At 41.5% G+C, this 21,935-nt stretch overlaps 2 protein-coding genes across 2 annotated transcripts in view; one reads left to right on the top strand and one right to left on the bottom strand.

Moving 5' to 3' along the window:
- Positions 1 to 320: 320 nt before the first annotated feature.
- On the bottom strand, positions 321 to 7,873 carry gins3 (GINS complex subunit 3). The gene is made up of 3 exons (XM_078400544.1): positions 7,137 to 7,873; positions 4,269 to 4,502; positions 321 to 3,215 (listed from the first exon to the last, which is right to left on the bottom strand). Exons 1-3 carry the CDS (start codon positions 7,305 to 7,307, stop codon positions 2,985 to 2,987), a joined length of 636 nt encoding a protein of 211 aa, XP_078256670.1. The 5' UTR covers positions 7,308 to 7,873; the 3' UTR covers positions 321 to 2,984.
- The window catches only part of LOC144594273 (diacylglycerol O-acyltransferase 1-like), a 68,676-nt gene continuing 54,434 nt past the window's right edge, over positions 7,694 to 21,935 (top strand). Inside the window, exons 1-4 of the mRNA XM_078400542.1 lie at positions 7,694 to 8,181; positions 16,882 to 16,969; positions 18,249 to 18,289; positions 19,870 to 19,955. Coding sequence (XP_078256668.1) covers positions 8,030 to 8,181; positions 16,882 to 16,969; positions 18,249 to 18,289; positions 19,870 to 19,955 — 367 coding nt within the window. The 5' untranslated portion in view covers positions 7,694 to 8,029. The remainder of the gene's footprint in view (positions 8,182 to 16,881; positions 16,970 to 18,248; positions 18,290 to 19,869; positions 19,956 to 21,935) is intronic.

Here is a 21,935-nt window from a genome sequence, read left to right as displayed (position 1 = left end):
AGCGAACATTAAGTAACTTTTGATGTGTCTCAAAATACCCAAGAACGAAATTAAAAGGGAAGGTCTGAAGAAAAACAAATGTTTGGAGAAGTGCAAAGGAGAATAAAAACACACAATATGGTTGTGCATCATCACATTCTTCATCAGTTTACAAAAAACCTTTTTAATCAACTTGTAATGGTGCAAAGGTAGCGGTGGCACAGCTGATAAACCAGCTGCCTCACAGTGCCAGTGACGTGGATTCAATCCTGACCTCTGGTGCTGTCTGTGTGTAGTTTGCATTCTCCCAATGACCAGGTAGAATTCCCAACGACATGCAGATTTGTACGTTAATTGGGCTCTGTAAATTCCACATCCCCCACCCCCCCCATATTGTGGGGTGTGGATGAGAAAGTGGTATTACATTGAACTAGTATGAACGGGTGATCGATGGTTGATATGCAAATGGGTGTGCTTCCATGGTATATCTCAACAGAAACCTCTCTCTACAACAACTGTGGTTACTCCAGTGAATGCTGATCATTTACTTTGCTTTAATTGCTTTTTTTTTTAGAAAAACATGGTGGCAGTAGATGGAGACAAATTGTGAAAGTCCTCACCTTTCTCAAAATGATCAAGAAACAACATTTTTAGAGAAACGTTTTTGCTTGTCAAACTGAAAAAAAAAGTTAGTGCATGGAGAATGTTCCATTTCACACGACATGACCTAGATTTTCTTTTACATTTATACAACATTCTGGATGACAAAAGACAGTGCTGTTTTCAAGCATCCAGCATTGGTATGGCAGGGCAACAGGATGTTTAAAAGCAGCCTCAAAATCAAAGCAGTTTTAAAATAAATTTCATTTAAAAACTACCTTAAAATCTCCACTTTGGCACAACATCCTAGTAATTCTAACCCCACAGAAATTCTGATGCACAGAAATCTGGCAAAGGCCAAAGCAACAAGTAGAGCTTCCATTATAATTATGGTGTTTGGATAAGTAGAATATCCTGCTTCTGTGTTCACAAATGATACCCATTTGTGTACAACAATTGGGTGTAATAAAAAAATCATCTGTTCTTCAATAACAGATTTTGATCCAGTTTCAGATGTGCATAATTTAAAACTATTGCAACATTTCCCTACACAAGACATTGATTATGGAGTGATCTCTCGGCAAGATTGAAAATTCAGAGGGGTTTTGTACTAAGGGCCTACAACTATCAAGAAGTAGGGCAAGATTATTCAAACACACGACTCTTGCAGCTGATCAAAAGAAGATTCAAGTACAGAACCTGATGTTGATGGTGATCCAACAATTCATCTCCAAGAAGTACTTCAGTCAGAAATCTATAGGAATCAATGGTCTGGGGCTGCCAAAATTGTGTTTATGCAAATGTGGAGAAAATGGTGAGTGAAGCTTATGAGAAATATTTTTAAACCAATTAATTATTATAATTTGGAATGTTTTCATCTGAAAATATTTGGACTATGTTACAATCACATATTTCAAAAAGGGAAATATGTACACTTGCCAAGGTTAAAAAAAACATTACAATGCTGAAGAGATGAGCAGTCAGATTACTTGGTCCCTTTTGCCAAGGAATCAAACAGATATGGTGGGCTGAATTGTCTCTTTCAGTTACATAGTTCTATTCATAAAAATAGCGACAGCACTAAAATCAGTGACAATTTATACAAAACTTTGTAATGTAAAAACAGAAACAGCACAAAGATACAAAATCAAAAACAGAATTGAAATTCAAAAGTACAGTTAAAAGATTAGCAGATGGTATACTTACAGCTCTATGGCGCAGCAGGCAGTACATAGATATTAAAAGCTCAATACATTTAGATGAGGATTGCATAATGAAAATGTTGACATACTTATGTATACTTTTTTAATATCATCAGAAGCCAACGACTGTTACTGCAAAATGTATCCATCCATCAATGTGAAACAAGTTATATAAATTAAGTCATTTAGACAACAATCTACTTTCCACTTACCGGTAACATAAACCCAAAGGACTTGTACAATTAGACTTTAAAATAAATATATCTAGAGGAATAAATGGTGATTTAGAATTTAAATCTCATGGTCATGCATTGTTACTATTCAACGACACTACCAGCTGCACCTCTCATGCCCCCACCTGTAGCAGGAGAAGCACTGCAACATCTTAAGGAATCTTCCAATTGCCATGTACAAGTAGTCTCGAGTTCAGAGCAAGTTTTGGTACTGCCTACTGACAGTTGAGGAGCAAATGTAGGTAAACTACATCAACAACCAAAACAAAGGCAAATTAAAATAGAAAAGTACTGGAGCTAGTCCAGTCACCTATCTATCTAAACTGAAGAATTTCCAAATTAAAAACACGATTAAAAAGGCAAGTATTGGTCAAATTCAAATAGCCAATGATACTTAAACCCAAAGACAGAAAATTCCCTGGTTTCACAAAGTGTGAAAACAATGATTCAATATTAGTGCAGTCTTCATTAAAGGTCTAAATGAGAAAATACCTGTATTGCACTGTGTATCAACCACAAACCTACACCAAACACTTCCACCTCTGGCTTCAAAGTTACAATTTTAAAAACTAGACACCAAAAGTATTAGGAATTTAGTTTGTTTTTAAACAAACTATTGCTTCAGGGATTGCATATTGAATGTCAACAAGGCTCAAAATGAAAGGAGATAGACCTATGACAAAAAAAATCTAAAACTCAATTGAAATTAAGTAATTAAATTGCAGTAAAAATATTTGACTTTGTAAGTAGCTTAGTGTGCATGTAAGGTGGGTGGTGAACAGGTACCTGTGGAATCACTCCATCAATAAAATTCTGCTTTATTTCATTGCAATGTCTGTGCACTTTAGCTTTGATCACTGAATAACACCGTCACAACTTATGTACGATTATTTAAGGAAATTCACATATATTGGAGAGAAATCTTCATATTATTTACTTTATCATGTCTATGACCGGCTTTACAGAAATTTTAGGCTTCCATATCTGAATACTTCCTTTTGCCATAGCTCTGAACCAAGCAGGAGGTAGTGATTTGGACAGCTTGCCCCTTTTCCCACTTTTGAAAGTCATTCAAACCCTTTTGACCAGCACGGAACAAATCCCGCTCCAGTTCGTCCAGATGAGCCACCAGTGGCGAAATGTCTTTGTTGTATGCATTTTGTGAGGAATCCATGATCCAACGGAACCGATTTACGAATGTCTGTGCCAAGAACAATGCGAGTCAGAGTTTGTAAAACTGTACAATTCAATAGCTACATTTTGTGATACTATAAATTCCATCCAGAATGGAAAAAGAGCTAATTTCCATATCAATCATATCAAGAGACTGCACTATTATAATTGTATTGATTTTGCACACATAACATGCATTACCTGCACTTAGGTCATTTTGAAAAGCAATAAACCAACTATTATTAATATCACATATTCTATAATTTTATTCAAAGCTGGTCAACTAGAAATGTTATTTTCATACATATAGCAAGTTGCACCCATCCCACTAACTAGTATTCATACCTACTCCAACTTACAAGGAGCAATAGGTTGTTCTTTTTAGCAGGTATGCTCCTCAGTTGTGCTTTGATTTAAAATTGGGGCTGCACAGTGCCACAGCGGTAGAGTAGCTGCCTTACAGCGCCTGAGAACCATGTTTGATCCTGACTATGAGTGCTGTACGGAATTTCTACGTTCTCCCTGTGACCGCATGGGTTTTCTCCCGGTGCTCCAGTTTCCTCCCACATTCCAAAGAAGAGCAGGTTTTTAGGCTTCTGTAAATTGTCCCTAGTGTGTAGGATAGAACTAGTGTACGGGTGATCTCTGGTTTGTGTGGACTCGGTGGACTGAATCCAATTATCCTTCAAACCTGCAAGTCTTTGGAGTGTGAGAAGAAACTGGAGCACCTGGAACAACCCACAGTCACATGGAGAACATACAAACTCCATACAGACAGCACCAGTAGTCTGGGTTGAACCAGTGTTTCTGGCGCTGTAAGTCAGCAACTCTACCGTTGCACCATTGTGCCAACCAGTGAAACAGCATATTCAGGTGCATTTGGCTCTAAAACACAGGAAACTATGAACACACAACTGAAAAGAATGGCAGCACGGTCTTGTATCCCTGGAAAGTTACATAAATAGAATGGTAACCCTGTCCTATATCAGTTACATCCATACAAGCATTATTAAAATGCTGGAAACAATCAGCAAGTGATGCAGCCCAGATACCCAGAAATGCAGCAAAATTGAATACTTACCTGTAGGATAGTTTGTGCAATCTCTGTATTCTCAGGATTGTTGAAATGCAGCAGCTGTGTTCCAAACCCATAGTAATATGGCCCCATTTTGTGCAAGTCAACAACCTTTGCATCAGCACTGAAAATAGTCCGCCAACCACCTCTATACACTTTTGGCGTGTTGGCAGACACAATGCGACGTTTGGGGTCACACAACCCTTTGGCCAGCCAAAGAGGCAGTTCCATTTTTGTACCCTGTTAAAAAAAAAAAAATTACTGAAAAAGATAACAGTAACTCAATCCAAAATTAAGTGCAGCTGGAAATTCAGGCTAGAAAAGATACAATAAGGAATAAGGAAGGATGCATGAAACACTCTTTGCATCCTTAGGGTATTCCAAAGTTCTTCATTGCCAATGAGAAACTTTGGAACTATAAATGTTGGAACATGGATAAACATAGCACCTGTTTGGTCCTACAAGTACGGGATAATTGACCTGATAATCCACACAAGTAGTATTGGATTTATGGACAAATGTAAGGCAGAACATCAGAACTTGCATGTTCTTATTTAATTATTGCTATGAATGTTCAAATGCATCAATGGGACGGTCTTTAATATTTTAACCAAAATATAATGTCTTTGACAGCATTGCACTGAATTGTCAGTCTAGAACCCCCCAACACAAGGTGAGAATGGGAATTCGAAATCAAAATTTTCCATGGATTTAAATTAAATTTTCATCGAGGAATAACATTTTTTCATTAAAACATTGTGCTATGGATGGCAAAAAAATCTTGCTAAATAAAAGTTTTCACATCAGAAAACACTCAAATATGCGGAGAAAAAAATATTTTTTGCTCTCTTGAAGCCTTGTTCAGTCATCTTTTGTCAAATGTTCTTTTGACTAATAGGGAATGCACTTCCAAAGCATCTGATGTAATACAAATATAATTGTTCCAACAGATAAAATATTACAATAATTTGTGGCAATTGATCTGGTAACTGCACCCAAAAGATTCACTAAAGGACATCTGTGATAATAATTAATCGTCATTTTCTTGCTTGCTCTAATAGACTCAAGTACTCAGCATTGCCCCTTTCTTGACACTTCTCTGTTAGATTGTTAATGGTCTTTGGAAAGGAATTATTACAAATAGGCAAGGATGCTACATTTTCTTAGATGGGCACAAAATGCTGGCGTAAATCAGCGTCCTTAGAGAAAATGCATTGGTGATGTTTCGTGCCAGTTCAGTTTAGTTTATTGTCACTTGTACCGGGGTACAGTGAAAAGCTTTTGCTGCATTCAGTAGAAAAGACAATACATGATTACAATTGAACCATTTACAGTGTATAGATAAGGGAATAACATTTAGTGTAAGGTAAAGCCAGCAAAGTCCAATCAAGGGTAGTCCGAGGGTCACCAAAGAGGTAGATAGCAGTTCAGCACTTCTCTCTGGTTATGGTACGATGATTTAATTACCTGATAACAGTCGGGAAGAAACTGTCCCTGAATCTGGTGGTGTACATTTTCACACTTCTATACCTTTTGCCTGATGGGAGAGAGAAGAGGGAGTGGCCAGGGTGTGACTCATCCTTGATTATCCTGCTAGCTACGCCAGGCAGTGTGAGGTATAAATAGAGTCAATAGAAGGAAGGTTGGTTTGTGTGATAGTCTGGGCTGGGTCTACAATTTGCTGCAATTTCTTGCGGTATTGGATGGAGCAGTTCCCAAACCAAGCTGTGAAACATTCTGATAAAATGTTTTCTTGGGTGCATTTGTTGAAGTTGTTGAGAGTTGTAGGGGACATGCCAGACTTCCTAAGCCCTCTAAGGAAGTAGAGGCGTTGGTGTGCTTTCTTGGTCGTTGCTTCAATATGGATGGTCCAGGAGAATTTGTTGGTGATATTGACTCCTCGGCATTTGAAGTTTTCAACCATCTCTACTTAGGCACCGTCAACGCAAACTGGGGTATGTGGACCGCTTTGCTTCCTGAAGTCGATCACTATCTCCTTCGTCTTGCTGACATTGAGAGAAAGGCTGTTGCCTTGACACCAGGACATGAGGTTCCCAATCCCCTTCCTGTACCCCATCTCATCATTATTTGATCACGACATTTCCTCAGACAAATCGTAGGATAAATTTATCCTACATATAATGTAGGATATAATGTATTATAATGTATGATATTATATAATGTATTATAATGTAATATAATATACTGTAATATAATATAATATACATATAATGTATTATAATTGTTGGTACTACACACTTATGGTGGGCTGAATGGTCTCTTTCAGTTACATGGCTCTATTGAATAGAGCCATGCAACTGAAAGAGACCATTCAGCCCACCATAAGTGTGTAGTACCAACAATTATAATACATTATATGTATATTATATTATATTACAGTATATTATATTACATTATAATACATTATATAATATCATACATTATAAATAGTCATAGTTTATCGCTTCTCAGGGATGGTGCCTGACTTGCAATTTAACATTTTCTGTTTCATTTTGGATTTGCAACATCCGCACTTTTAACTCTATATTTATGGATATTTTTAGTTCATGAATAAACTATTAAGGGTAAAACAAATCAGCAGGTGTCCCCTGGCGAGCAGATCTAACAGTATGAAGACTAACCACAAGGAAAATGTATCAAACCCCTGCAAGTATGCCTCTGTTATATGGTACCCATAGGTCCCGTGATATACCAATACGTCTCATTAAAATATCCCTCTAATTAAAACATTCTAAAATAAAATGTTCATCTAACAATAGTGTGTCCAGAACAACTCTTGCACGTATGTCAAGCACTGAATTCCCTAACTAGCCAGTGTACACACGCCTTGCAGCGGTAGGCCCGCTCTCTTACCTCGGGGATGAGATCGGCCTCACTTCCCTTGTCCAGGAAGCCAAGGCGTGGTAGCGCGATCTCAGTCTTACAAGGGATCTTCTCCTGGGTCATCAGGATGTCATCCAGGCTGAGGAAATTTTCTTCAAGCCCCCCTGGAGGCACCACGATATACGATTCGGACAGCGGCATTGATAATGCGAGCAGTTATGAAGCACAGCACGAGCCACTGGTAGCGGACTCGCCGCCGCTTAAACGTCGCGCCCTGGCCGCTAGGCAGAAGCAGTCGAGTATCGATATCGCGAACGACGATAACAAACGCTGAGCGATCGATTTACCCAGTCACGTCGACTCCATAAATTTGTGAATATCTCGAAAGATTAGTTTCCAAAATGTAATTTGGAAAATGTCGCCGATTATTATCAGACAATTCTCATTTCTTTATTTGCACTTATTTGAAGGAATGGGTGACGTTTCCGGTTGAGACCTTTCTTCAGACTGAATCAGACAGACCTCGGCATACTTACAGGGGTTTGATACATTCTACTTTGTTGAGGTTAGTCTTCATCCTCGTATTATTGTTGTTGCATCTGCTCGCCAGGGGACACCAGCTGGTCTGAAGAAGGGTCTGGACCCGAAACGTCACCCATTCCTTCTCCCCAGAGATGCTGCCTGTCCCACTGAGTTACTCCAACATTTTGTGTCTATCTTCGGTGTAAACCAGCATCTGCAGTTCCTTCCGTGACATGCAGCTGATGTCCCGGTGACGCAATAGACCGATGACGTTTGCGCCGGCTTGAGCGCACGTGCTTCCAGCTCGAGGCGGGTGGGCCGTTAGAGTTTGAAAAGGAGACGAGGGAGGTGGAGGCGCGGGAGGTGCGAAGCGTTAGCGAAGGACAGCAAGGGACTGGAAAATGGACAACGACAGCAAGAAAACGCCGACTCCCGGCGTGTCTCCAAGGCCGAAGAGAAGGGAGACTTCCAAATTCTCAAACATTAATATCAAGACTCCCGATCGGTCAAAGTTCTACGAAGACTTGGTGGAGGAGATGCGCAGAAAGATGTGGTGAGTGCCCACGCAGTCTCGGCAATCACGACCCACCCGATCTTGCCGCTCCATCCATTGATTGGGTCAGTTCCTGGTGTGAGCGGTGCTTCGGCAAAGAAAGAGTACTCGAACGAAACTTTCCAACAGGAGCAAAACACATACGTGCTGGAGGAACTCAGATGGACAGGAGCATCTGGGGAGGGAATGGACAGACGACGTCCCGAGTCTTCAGACTGATCGGAAAACTGCCTGTCAAACTGGGTCCAGTAGCACTTTGTATTTTGCTGAAGATTCTTGCTAGTCTCTTGCAATCTCGATCAACAGGAAACAGTTTGACTAAATCTACCTGAAAATGCGCATATAATAAACTTTTTTTGCTTGGGAAAATTCCTTATGTTCATAAGTTTATGTTCTAAGAACAAAATAATGTCATTCGGTTCATCAAGTCTCCTCTGCCATTCAATCATGGCTGATCTATCTTTCCCTCTCAACCCATTCACCTGCCTTCGTCCCATAACCCCTGACACCCTCACTGCTCAAGAATCTATCAATCTCCGCCTTAAAACTATCCATTGGCCTCCACAGCCGGCTGTGGCAATGAATTCCACAGATTCACCACCCTCTGACTAAATAAATTCCTTCTCATCTCCTTTCTAAAGGTACATCCTTTTATTCTGAAGCTTTGGCCTCCTTTTAGATACTTTTTTAAACTCCTTTTTGTTAAGTTTATAGTTAAATCTGCAGCCATTTCTACCTTGGGTGATTCATTTCAGACCATAACCATCTGCTTTGTGAATACGTTTACCTTTGTCATTTTTTATTCTTTTGCCAGTCATCTCCATTCTAATCAAAACACAAAGTTCTGGAGGAAATCAGCCAATCAGGCAGTATCTGGGGAGGGAATAAACAGGTAGCATTTTGGGTTTGGACCCTCCTTTAGACTGAGGTTGTGATAAAAATTCCAGCATCTGCGGTTTCTTCTCCATTCCAATTCTTGACTTATCTGCCAATGGTAACATTTTCTCTCCATCAGCTTTTGTTGTAACCTTCATGATTTTAAATACCATTCTCAGACCTCTTCACAATTTCCTCTCCTTCGAGGAGAAGAACTCCAACTTTAATCCACAATTCCTCATCCCTGGAATTATTTTAGTAAATTGGTCCACCACATAAAGCCTTTACATATTTCCAAAAATGTGGCACCCAGAGCTGGATATCATATTTAAGATGTGCCCAAATGAGTATTTTGTAAATTTCAGTGAGTTCCTTGCCTACGGACTTTCCATCTTAATGAAATTCGAGAAATTAAAATGTAGGTAAACTGTCCTGCCACTTTCAATGTAAAGAATAAACATACTTGTAGACATCTCTTGTACCCATTTTTGAATTGTGCCTTCTATTTACATTGCTTCCTCTTGTTCTTATGATTAAAATGTAACACATCCCATTTCTTATTAGATTTCATCTGTCATCTCTCTGCCCATTCCGTCATCCTTTTTATATCATCCTCTTATTCTCTTCAAGAATCACTATGCCTTAAGCTTTGTGCCAGCAAATCTGGACATTTTGCCCTCTACACCCAAATTATTAATATAAACTAGACCAAGTGGGCCCAAAACTTTCCTGCATTGGTGCAGCACCCCCTTCACCCCTCCCTCTCACCTCTCCCCATCCCCTTCACCTCTTCCCCATCCCTCCCCTCTCCCCATCCCCTCTCCCCATCCCCCATCCCCACCATCTCCCCTCCCTCCCTCCCTACCTCCCTACCCCCCCTCGACCCCGCCCCCCTCGGCCCAACCGTGGAGCCGTTGCCAGGCGGGGAGTGCCCCCGTGGCCGTGGGCGGGCAAGGGGAACAGGGAAAAAGCACTGACCTCGGCCCCATTTCTCCTGCGGAGCCGAAGCGTCTCCTGCAGCTCGGCTGCAATCTGCGGCGGGGAACGCTGGCGACGGCATGGACCCGTTGCTGGGCGGGGAGTGTCTCCCGGGGCCGTGGGTGGGCGAGAGTGGACAGGGAGAAGGCACTGACCTCGGCCCCATTTCTCCTGCTGTGAGCGACGGGGACGGCCATCTTATCATCATATCATATATATATACAGCCGGAAACAGGCCCTTTCGGCCCACCAAGTCCGTGCCGCCCAGCGATCCCCGCACATTAACACTATCCTACACCCACTAGGGACAATTTTTACATTTACCCAGCCAATTAACCTACCTACCTGTACGTCTTTGGACTCTCTGCCGCCGCCTCTGCGGCGCGCTACACCATGGGAAGAAGGTCAGGTGTGGGACATGCTGGGACGGGCGCTAGTCCTCCTGCTGGTCCTCCTGGGGGAGGGGGGAGCGCATTTATTTATTAAAGTTTATTAGGTAAATTGTTTTTAAAAAGTAACAAAAGTGGGTTTATTCATACCACAGGGGAACGAAAAGCAGGGTGGGTTTAAAATTGTCACGCTATCGTGCACCATTTTGGCTGTGTAGAGGGTATGGTACACACATAAACACAAACAAACTGAGAGTTTTAGGGATGGATAGATGGAGTGAGTGAGTGAGTGAGTGAGTGAGTGAGTGAGTGAGTGATGACAACGACCTTGGGACCTTTTTCAGCACTAAAGTTTTCTTTTTACTTAGCCAATTTTCTATTCACACTGTTACTACCTCTTATTATATTGCCTTCAATTTGATGCCACTTTCGTCCTACAGTATGTTACCAAATAGAGTTTGGGTGTTTATATATATTGTATCAACTGAATCTCCTGCATTGGCCCCCTTTGTTCGATATTTTTCTCAAATTTTCTCCATCATTGAAGTTACATTGATTGGTTAAATTACTCTTATTCCTACATTTAAAAAAAAAAAAAATTGCAATTTTTCAATCATGCACCATCCCTGAAACAAGGTCTGAAGAAGGGTCTCGTCCCGAAACGTCACCAATTCCTTCTCTCCTGAGATGCTCCAGCATTTTGTGTCTACCATGCCTGAAACAATAGATATTTGGAAGATTTAGGCCAGATGAAAAGCGTATTGACGGTTGGATGGAGAGTATGGGAACTGGAGATGGAGATTTGGGGAATATTTCTTGTTTTTTTCAGGCAGCTTAATGGGCAAAATATGTTACCTGCATATGGGCTTCTCAGACTTAAAAAATCACTGTGCTGAGTATAATTGTGAGAAGCCCATATTCAGGTAAACTTTTTTGCAGGAACTGCAGATGCTGGTTTAAACCGAAGACGGACACAAAAAGCTGGAGTAAGTCAGCGGGACAGGCAGCATCACTGAAGAAAAGGAATGGGTTGTGGCGGTCCCTGGTGGTGAGCCACACGTGGTATGAACCCTCGGCTTGGGGGGTGTGGTCAAGGAACTTGGAATGAGGAGGAGTGGCAGTTGGTAGTGGAGTTCCAGGAGGAGTGCAACTGGTTGGGGGTTTGGAGAGCTGTATGGCGCTTGAGGAATAAAGAAAACTTCGCTTGACACATATCCCGCTTCATTGGCTTTGCTTGACACTTGTGTCTCGCTTCATTGGTGACCCCGATTGTCCGAAATAGGATTTTTGGATCGCAATAATGGACGCCGCCAGCGCTCGGCCTGCCGTTGCCGCCGACCAGGCCCAACAAAGCGCGGTCACACTTAAGCTGCCGGTCTTCCGGACCTCGCAGCCCCAGGTGTGGTTCCAGCAGGCGGAAGCTCAATTCCACATCCGCAGGATTACAGCCGACGACACCCGCTACTTCTATGTCATCGGCGCGCTCGACCAGGAGACGGCCGGTCGGTTGGTGCCTTATCTGCGCGAGTCGCCAGTGGCCAACAAATACAAAGGCCTTAAGGCGCTGCTCCTCCGCATTTTCGAGCTCAGCCGCCTGGAGCAAGCGTCGCGGATCCTCCACATGGGTGGGCTCGGCAACCATAAGCCATCGGCCCTGCCTGCTTTTTGAGTACACCTTCCTAGAGTAGTTGCCCGACGACATTCGCCTGCTCCTCTCAGGGGTTTCGATGACCCCCTGCAGTTAGCGGAACGCGCAAACGAACTGTGGCTGGCCAGGCGGCAGGGCGGTGGGTTGCTCGATCGTGTTTCGTCAGCGCCTTCAAGGGCACAGCGACCTGGTGCCGCGCCCACCAGGCGTCTCAGCTGAGTCGCTTGCTCCGGGAGAAATGGTGCTTCTACCACCAACGCTGGGGTTCCGCATCCCGCCAATGCCGCTCGCCCTGTTTGTTTCTGCAAAATGCCGGGGCTGGCCGCCAGTAATCACTTCGGCGGTCGGTCAGATACACCATTTATATACATGGGACTGGCGCTCGGAACGACGATTCCTGGTGTACACAGGGGTGGAAATCAGCTTTTTGCCCCCATCAGGGGTGGATACTCGTTCTGGGAAGTGGGGGCCCTCATTTAACTGCCACGAATGGCAGCACCATATGAATTTACGGCGTTCGCACCATTCCGCTTATCTTTGGCTCTTGCCACTTCACCTGGCCTTTCACCGTTGCAGACGTGTCCCAGCTGTTGCTGGGCACCGACTTCCTGCGGGCGCAATCAATTTTAGTTGATATGAGGGGGCAACGCCTCGTCCACGCTTCCACATTGGAAGTGATCTCCTTGCACCCTGCTGCGTCCGCCACGCCAATCCGCAACCTGTGCCTGTAGTCGACAACATTTACGACCAGATTTTGGGGGACTTTCCTGAAATTCTGACTCCGCAATTCCACTTGGCCAGCCCGAAACATGGTGTGGTGCACCACATTCTTATTTCGGGACCACCGCCACATGCCCGCACCTGCAGGCTGCCTCCCGACATGTTCCAGATCGCCAAAGCGGAGTTTTGCAACATGGAGACTATGGGAATTGTCCGGCGCTCGGATAGCCCATGGGCTTCCCTGCTGCACGTGGTACCGAAGGCCTCCGGGGGCTGGAGGCCTTGTGGCGACTACTGCCGCCTGAACGACGCCACCATCGCGGATCGCAGGGATTCTGCCCCTCTCCATTGGGGATCTGGGGTGGAGGGTATTGCACAGAGGAGTCCCCTGCAACCGGTTTCTGTCGCGGATCACTGACTCGCCAGCCGCCTGCCACATTTATGGGCTGGAAGAGTCTGTGTACCATGTATATATGGAGTGTGTGAGGTTGCAGCCCCTGTTTCAATATCTAAAGGGGCTGCTCCTTGCCTTTTGGCTGCACTTCTCACCCACCATCATCTTTGGACACCCTATGCGTAGGGGAGAGGGTAGGGCTGAAGATGTCCTGGTTGGGTTGCTCTTGGGCCTGGCTAAGCTGGCCATCCGCGACTCACGGCGCCAGGCGGAAGAGGGCTCTGCCCGAGCCAGTTGCCTACCCCTTTTCCGGGGTAACGTCTGCGCCCGGGTGGTGTTGGAGAGGGACTATGTGCTAACCACGGGCACCTTGGGGATTTCCGGGACTGCTGGGCACCGCAGGGAATTGGATGCATCCTGGATAGGGATTGTAATATAGTCGTATAATAGTTTAATTTGGTATATTTGTTTGTATTGTATTCTGGTGGTGGATTCTGTTTTGTTTTATTGTATTGTAAATATTGTTTTTGAATAATTGAATACATTTTTTGATAATAATTTTTTTTTTTTTATGTGTCTTTCATTTTCCTCAATTGTGGGTTTCACTTCACCATAGTTGACAGGTTGCTCAGCTGTGTCTGTTCTATTTACCACACTTCTGATCTTATCCACCATCTCCCAGAACAGGTAAAGGAGTTCCCTCGCCTTCCTTTCCACTCCACCAGCCTCTGCATTCAAAGCCCACAGTCTCTCACTCATGAGAACACTGAGCTAAGGCATTTACTTGTTACTCCAACATAACTAATTCTGCACACATGATAGGAAATTACCTCAAACATGTTCTGATTCTAATTTTAGGAAAATATCTGCCAAAGGAGACTGACTTCTCATTGGTGGTAATTTTCTCTCATTGTACTTCTGGTTAAGAGCTTGTTTCGTCAGAAACGCATGCCAAAATTTTGGATGTATATGACAGTTTAACTAGTAAGAATAGCAAGCCATTTAAATGGCCCCTCGAGCCTGTTCTATAATTTAGTTAGAACATGGTTAATCTTAGACCAAACTGTATTTCCACACTTGTCTCCTTAAGACCATTAGTTCAAGTTCAAATTTAAAATTGACAATTGACCCAGCTTCATTTGGCATTTGTAGAAAGCTTTCCTAACCTGTTGCCATTCAAATTCATAAGTAATTCCTCACTTCACTCCTGAAAGATTTGGTTCTTTTTTTAGATCAGCCTCCCACGTGTTGCAAATAGTTTTTCTCTCTCAATCCTATCTGGTCTTCTTAAAACCTTGAAAGCCTGATTTCAGTTTGCTCCTTGATTCTATAAATTCCAGAAAATAAGACCCTACAATATTTATTTGTAATTTAACCCTTAGAACCCAGGAATCATTCTGACGAATGTATGTTGTCAGGCCATTGTATCCTTCCTACCAGTGTGATGCTGAATTGTTATAAACATTTTTACTATGATCTAACCAGGGATTTTTAAACCACCTTACATATTTCATTAGATTCATTTTGTTGTCAATAGAATTCCTTGTTCACTTGAAGCGCATAGAGTAAACAATTTATATACAGTAATGATAAAGATAGGAATAAATATGACACGTGCAAAACAGCAGAATGGTGCATGATTTATGACTTTTATGAAATCATTTGAAATAATGGTTATAAATTTGTTTGCAGTAGATATCTTTGTTTATGTTTGTGCCATGTTTCATCATTAACCACATGTTATAAATTACTGCTTATTTTCCCCCATTGTTCCCCATGTGCACAATTTTAAATTGCTATCACAATTGACGGTTGTCAACTGTAAGTTTGCTTTCCACTTGCAAGTCAGTTGTGGCACTTTTGTAAGTTATAAAGTGCATTCAGAATGTATTCAGACCACTTCACTTTTTCTACATTTTGTTACGTTACAGCCTTATTTTAAAATGGATTAAATTCATTTTTTTATCATCAATCTACACACAATACCCCATTAAAAAAAAGTGAAAACAGGCATTTAGAAATGTTTGCAGTAATTAAAAATAAATAACTGAAATATCACATTTACATAAGTATTCAGACCCTTTACTCAGTATTTGTTGAGGCACCTTTGACAGCAATTACAGCCTCAAGTCTTCTTAGGTATGACGCTACAAGATTGGCACGCCTGTATGTGGGTAATTTCTCCCATTCTTCTCTGCAGATCCTCTCAAGCACTGTCAGGTTGGATGGGGAGCGTCGATGCACAGCTATTTTCAGGTCCCTCCAGAGATGTTTGATCAGGTTCAAGTCCGGGCTCTGGCTGGGCCCCTCAAGGACATTCACAGACTTGTCACTCCTGCGTTGCTTTGGCTGTGTGCATAGGGTCATTGTCCTGTTGGAATGTGAACCTCCACCCTAGTCTGAGGTCCAGAACGCTCTGGAGCAGGTTTTCATCAAGGGTCTCTCTGTACAATGCTCCGTTCATCTTTCCCTCGATCCTGACTAGTTTCCCAGTTCCTGCCGCTGAAAAACATCCCCACAGCATGATCCTGCCACCACCATGCTTCACTGTAGGTATGGTATTAGCCACGTGATGAGCGGTGCCTGGTTTCCTCCAGGCATGACGCTTGGCATTCAAGCCAAAGAGTTCAATCTTAGTTTCATCAGACCAGAGAATCTTGTTTCTCATGGTCTGAGAGTCCTTTAGGTGTCTTTTGGCAAACTCCAAGCGGGCTGTCATGTGCCTTTTACTGAGGAGTGGCTTCTGTCTGGCCACTCTACCATAGAGGCCTGATTGGTGGAGTGCTGCAGATAAAGTTGTCCTTCTGGAAGGTTCTCCCATCTTCACAGAGGAACTCTAGAGGTCTGTCAGAGTGACCATCGGGTTCTTGGTCACCTCCCTGACCAAGGCCCTTCTCTCAGATTGCTCAGTTTGTCCGGGCGGCCAGCTCTCTGAAGAGTCTTGGTGGTTCCAAAGTTCTTCCATTTATGAATGACGGAGGCCACTGTGCTCTTCAGGACCTGCAATGCTGCAGAAATTGTTTTATACCCTTCCCCAGATCTGTGTCTCAACACAATCCTGTCTCGGAGGTCTACGGATAATTCCTTCATCTTCATGGCTTGGTTTTTGCTCTGACATGCACTGTCAACTGTGGGACCTTATATGGATAGGTGTGTGCCTTTCCAAATCATGTCCAATCAATTTAATTTACCACTGGTGGACTCCAATCAAGTTGTAGAAACATCTCAAGGATAATCAATGGATAAACAGGATGAACCTAAGCTCAATTTTGAGTGTCATAGCAAAGGGTCTGAATACATATGTAAATGTGATATTTCAGTTATTTCTTTTTAATTACTTTTCAAAAATTTCTAAACACCTGTTTTTGCTTCTTCATTCTGGGGTATTGTGTGTAGATTGATGATAAAAAAAAGAATTTAATCCATTTAAAAATAAGGCTGTAACGTAACCAAACGTGGAAAAAATGAAGGGGTCTGAATACTTTCTGAATGCACTGTACTTAGCCCAAGTCTGAGAAATATCTAGTTTATCACTATTTTAATGTGTAGATTTATGAAAATGCTTAAAAAAGTAATTGTTTGTTATTTGAAGGTTACTGACGTAATTACAATTAAATATATTAAAACGCAGAATGCATAATAAGAGTTGTAATAAGATCATTTCAATTAGATTGGATTTCTGCTTTTTTATATAGTTGCCACAAAACACGTGAATCTCTGTTAAGTTCCTCCAGTGGATTTCTTAACTACCGTGGGATTTTGAATTGGGCTGTGGTTGTGCTGGTAGGTACTATGCTCAGATCTAACTGAGAAAACAATAGTGAGAACTATATTATATGCACTCAGTGTTTTATTTAGATTTAATATTGTATATAGTCACAAATGGAAGAGAGCTTGCCAGAGACATCTACTTCTTGGCCCTTTTACGAAACACTGTGGCCTGTAAATGGTGGCTAGGTTTCAGATGGCAGAACCCAACATTTTACCCATGATGATCTTGTTGGACTTGTTAGGTCCCCATTGGGGTGTCAGGTTGTCTGATACTTTGCATTTAGTAAAATTACATTTTTAGCAGGCGAGGATGGCAGATATTGTGGCTACAATGATCCAACACAATACCTTAACAGCATGTGCGCATTCAAATTCTTTGGACTTCCAGTTGATATAGCTACCTAAAGTTGATACAGCTAGCAAACTAGGTAAGTAATTGACATTACCTAATTTTGCTGAATACTAATAACAATAGGTCTAGATGGAGTGGATGTGGAGAGGATGTTTCCACAAGTGGGAGAGTCTTGAACCAGAGGTCATAGGCTCAGAATTAAAGGACATTCTTTTAGGAAGGAGATTCTGCTCCTATCACTTATGAACTTATGAACGAAAAAGTACCCCAAAATCAAAAACTGAAATATTCAAGCCATAACTTGATATCAAGATATATTCATGATATGTATTGTGATATAAACCTCAAGTTTACCTCTATTTTATTGACATCGAGTGTCATGAAATCAAATGAACAGACCTAAGATGGGGTTTTTTAAACTGATCTTTTAATTATATTTAAACAGGTTCAGTTATTGTGGGATTGGATTTTAATGATGTATAATGAATGACTTGTAGGGTGGGTATTTGATAAACATTGATCTTTTAGATTTAGAAGAGTTAGATTTTTCAGGCTTTTTGATGCAGTGCAGTAGTAATTCAAGTATTTAAAAATACCCAAAAGAGGATTAATTAATTTCTTGATATTATGAATTGTGATATTCCAGAAGAATTTATTTGTATTCAAGAAATATCAGATATCCCTAAACCGATACTGAAGGAGTACCCCAAAGGTAACGGAAAATATCACTCGCAACCTGCAATCATTTGTAAACCAAGGGTATTTAACTATGAATACACAAATGATGTATTTCCTACTAATTGGCACAACTTTTTCTGTGCGCCTACTGACAACTTATTGCATTGCTGTATTAAAGTGATTTAGGAAAATTAATGTAAGGTACAGCTTTCATTTTATTAAACAAATACATTTATGTTGATCACCTTATTTTCTTCATAGGTTTTGACGCACACACAAATGGTTTTTGAAAATTTGATCACGTATGTATTGTACCTATAATTATCTTGATTAAGACTATGAACACTAGGGATTTTTTAAATTATTAAGCTTATCATTTGTTAATTGATTTTCTTCTAATCCATGTATTTACATTTGATGGCTCTGTGAAAGCTTTGGCTAATGTAGGCTGATCTATCGAATATTGAGTTTTCTGCCTTTGGCAGTTTCTAAATTGAATCATACATTTTATAAGCCTTTAAAACTAACTTCTTAGCTCTAATTACTTATATTTTTTCTATCCCAGAAAAAAGATTCAGTAACATTTGATTTTTGTGATGTTGAATTATAAAAGATTGAGTGTCATCCGTCAATTACATTCAAACCAAACCAACCAAATTGATTTATTTTAAAATACTCCAGCATGAAAAATTGTGCTGGAGCTATAATTTGAAGTGTAGGTCTTTTTTCCCCAAAATGTAACTACAGTAAACCCTCATTCTAACTGATCATAGGAAGGGGGAAATGGAGTTTGTTATTGCCGATTGACTGTATAACTGAGTACGGTATTATCATTGTACATAGTTGAAACAAAGAACTGCAGATTGTGGTTAATACACAGGACACAAAGTGCTGGAGTAACTCAACAAGTCAGGTAGCATCTCTGGAGAACATGAGATAGGTGACATCGGGACCCTTCTACAGGCTGTTTCAGTCTGTTGTGTTACTGTTGTGTTACTTTGTGCCATTTCACCTTGAAACTAGGCGCCGATGCCATTAGTCTGCACCAGTGAGCCTTTCACTGGTTCAGCAGCTGTAGCTGCGGCTCACGTTAAAGCACTTGGGGACAGGGCTTTTTCAGGACGTTGCCAACAACAGGTCACCGTGGGCCTCTATCCTCTCTCACCAGCTGCCACTTCCAAGATGGAGCATGTCGGCGACTTGGGGGGGGAGCGCGAGGAGGAGGAGGAGGTGGTGGAGGGAGAGAGAGAGAGTGGGGGAGGGGAGAGAGAGGCCGAGTGGACAGAGCGATGGAAGAAGGAGGAGGCAGCTCCGTTCGAGCGGAGAGCAGACAAAACAATAGCTGACAGGAAGATGCCGCAGGTGGGAGAGGATGAAGCCCCTCGGAGACCAAGTGTGTCCTATCGGTGGCGGCAGCCTGAAGAAATGCTGTCCCCAGAGGCGATAACGTGAGCTGCAACAACAGCCATGTCAATGTGCGATGGGTGAAGAAGGGCTCTTCTGGGCATCGAAAGCTGGGTTGGGGAGACGATGCAAACTGGGAGTGGGTCAGCAGGTCCATCCGCTGTAACCGAAATTCGTTATAAAGAGGCCCGTTTAAAATGAGGGCTTACTGTATACTTGTATTAAAGGAACAAACATCAAACCAAATATAGAATTCAGAGAACTTCCTTCACTATTGCAGTTGGTGCATAACCTGGAGATACTAAAACTTGAAAAAGTAAACTGGGTATTATAACTAAAAAAAATTGTACCGTTAAAGTTAAGGTTTTCTTTTCTCTAGTATGTCATTGATAACATTTATTTCAACTTTGTCTTAATGAACATTGTTTAGTTTGTAGGTTCGGGTGTGATATTAATGACAACTAAAGTATCTACACAGGTACGGAATTCTTGTGGATCCAGTTCAGATTATTGCATTTGCTTTGAGTGACCCCCACACTTGGCCAGGTTCATATCTCATTATTGGTGAGTGGAACCACGTGGATTAAAATGGTTGCTAAATGACATTTTATTTTCATTGAATTTGAATGTCTTAAATGCTCTTGCATCTAACGATTTTAAAGAGATATAATTAAAAAAAAATTGTTAGTGATATTTAAAAGCTTGCCACATTTAGCGTAAAGATAAACAAAATTAAAATCTTATTCAGTCATTCAGCAAAGCTATATTTCTAATCCTTCAATATTGAACAAATTCTTTAGATAACTATAGATATAAATCACCTTAAGCAGGGATAAAGTATTTCCTGAAAAAATACACACGTTGAGCTATTGTTCTTCATTGTGCTCTGTTACTGATCTCATTATGATTACCCATTCTATGCAAAACTATTTATTTATAACCCAGTTTCATAGTTGTAAATGGCACCAAGTGATGCTTCCAATGTCATGTCGTTTGCAATGCCTGCACAAACCTCTCTTATTATAAATTACGTTAGTCCAACAAGTGAAGTCATAAAGACATTTCCGATACTGAATAGCACAACTTATTTTTTGGGCGATGACTTTCTGGTGCTAACGAGATTTTATTTCCATGTACTGGATTTGATTTTCATGTTCTTGCCTGCAGTAATGGAAATTTGGGTAATGCAGTTCAGTGAAAGGTTAAAAAACAAGACAAGGTTAAGTGATATTTCCCCCTGGTCCAGTTGAGGAAACTGAGTCAGGACCAAGATTCTTTCAAACAATTGAAATGGAATATAGTGTTTAGTTTTAGGTACACTGCCTCAGGAAAGATGTATTTATCATTGAAGGGACCCAGTGCAGGCTCACCAGAATTGAACCAGAATCAAAGGATCAAAGTATAAAGATGGGTTTCAAAACTTGGGTTGTATTGTCTTTAGTTTAGCAATTGGATGTTGATTTAATCAAGGTGTTTAAATGATAAATACATTCATTAAGACAAATATTTTAAAACAGTATGCGTTGGGGGAATTGCAGACAGTGAGGAAGGTTGTCAGAAGATACAGCAAAATATAGATCAGCTGCAGAAATGGGTGGAGAAATGGCAGATTCCAAGTAAATGTGAGGTGTGAGAGAATACAATTAATGGCCATACCCTTTACAGCATTGGTGCGCCAAGGGGTCTTGAAGTTCAAGTTCATAGCTCACTGCAGGTGGCAGCAAAAGTAGATCGGGTGGTAAAAAATACATATGTTTTGCTTGCATTCATTACTGAGGCATTGAGTATAAGAATTAGAAAATCATGATGCAGCTCTATCAGAATTTGGTTAGGCCATATTTGGAGTATTGCATACATTTCTGGTCACCCTATTGCAGAAAGGATGTGAAGGTTTTGGAGAGTGTGCAGAGGAGGTTTACCAGAATGCTGCCTGGATTATGTGGTTTCAGCTACAGGGAGAGGTTATAAAATGGTGGATTGTTTACTCTGGAACATTGGAGGTTGAGGGGAGATGATAGAAGTATATAAAATCATGAGAGGGTGGACAGTCAGAACCTTTTTCCCAGGGTGGAAATGTTCAACACTAGAGGGCATAGCTATAAGGTGAGAGCGGGAAAGTTTAATGGAGATGTGCAGGAGCACGTTTCTTATACAGAGAGTGGTGGGGGGACTTTAACGCATTACATGTGGTGTTAGTGGAGGCAGATACGATAGTAGAGTTTCAGAGGCTTTTAGATAGGGCCATAGAAGTGCAAGGAATAGAGGGATATGGATCATGTACAGGCAGATAAGATCAGTTTAGCTTGACATTGTGTTCGGCACAAACATTGTCAGCCGAAGGGCCTGTTTCTGTGCTGTACTCTCCTGTGTTCAGATGTAAATAGTAGTGTTTCCCAGGATTTGTATTGGGATGTCATTCTTTTTACATAAATTATTTGGATTTAACTTTGAGTGAATAATATTAACTTGATAGCAAAAGTAAGGGGTATTATATTAAAATATATGGAAAGACAGAACATCATGGATTGCTCACAGAAAGGAGAA

The sequence above is a fragment of the Rhinoraja longicauda genome, chromosome 6, assembly GCF_053455715.1.
Source record: "Rhinoraja longicauda isolate Sanriku21f chromosome 6, sRhiLon1.1, whole genome shotgun sequence".
NCBI classification, from domain to species: domain Eukaryota; kingdom Metazoa; phylum Chordata; class Chondrichthyes; order Rajiformes; family Arhynchobatidae; genus Rhinoraja; species Rhinoraja longicauda.
The sequence above is the reverse complement of the archived record's forward strand: the minus strand, read 5'-3'. Positions and strand labels throughout refer to the sequence as shown.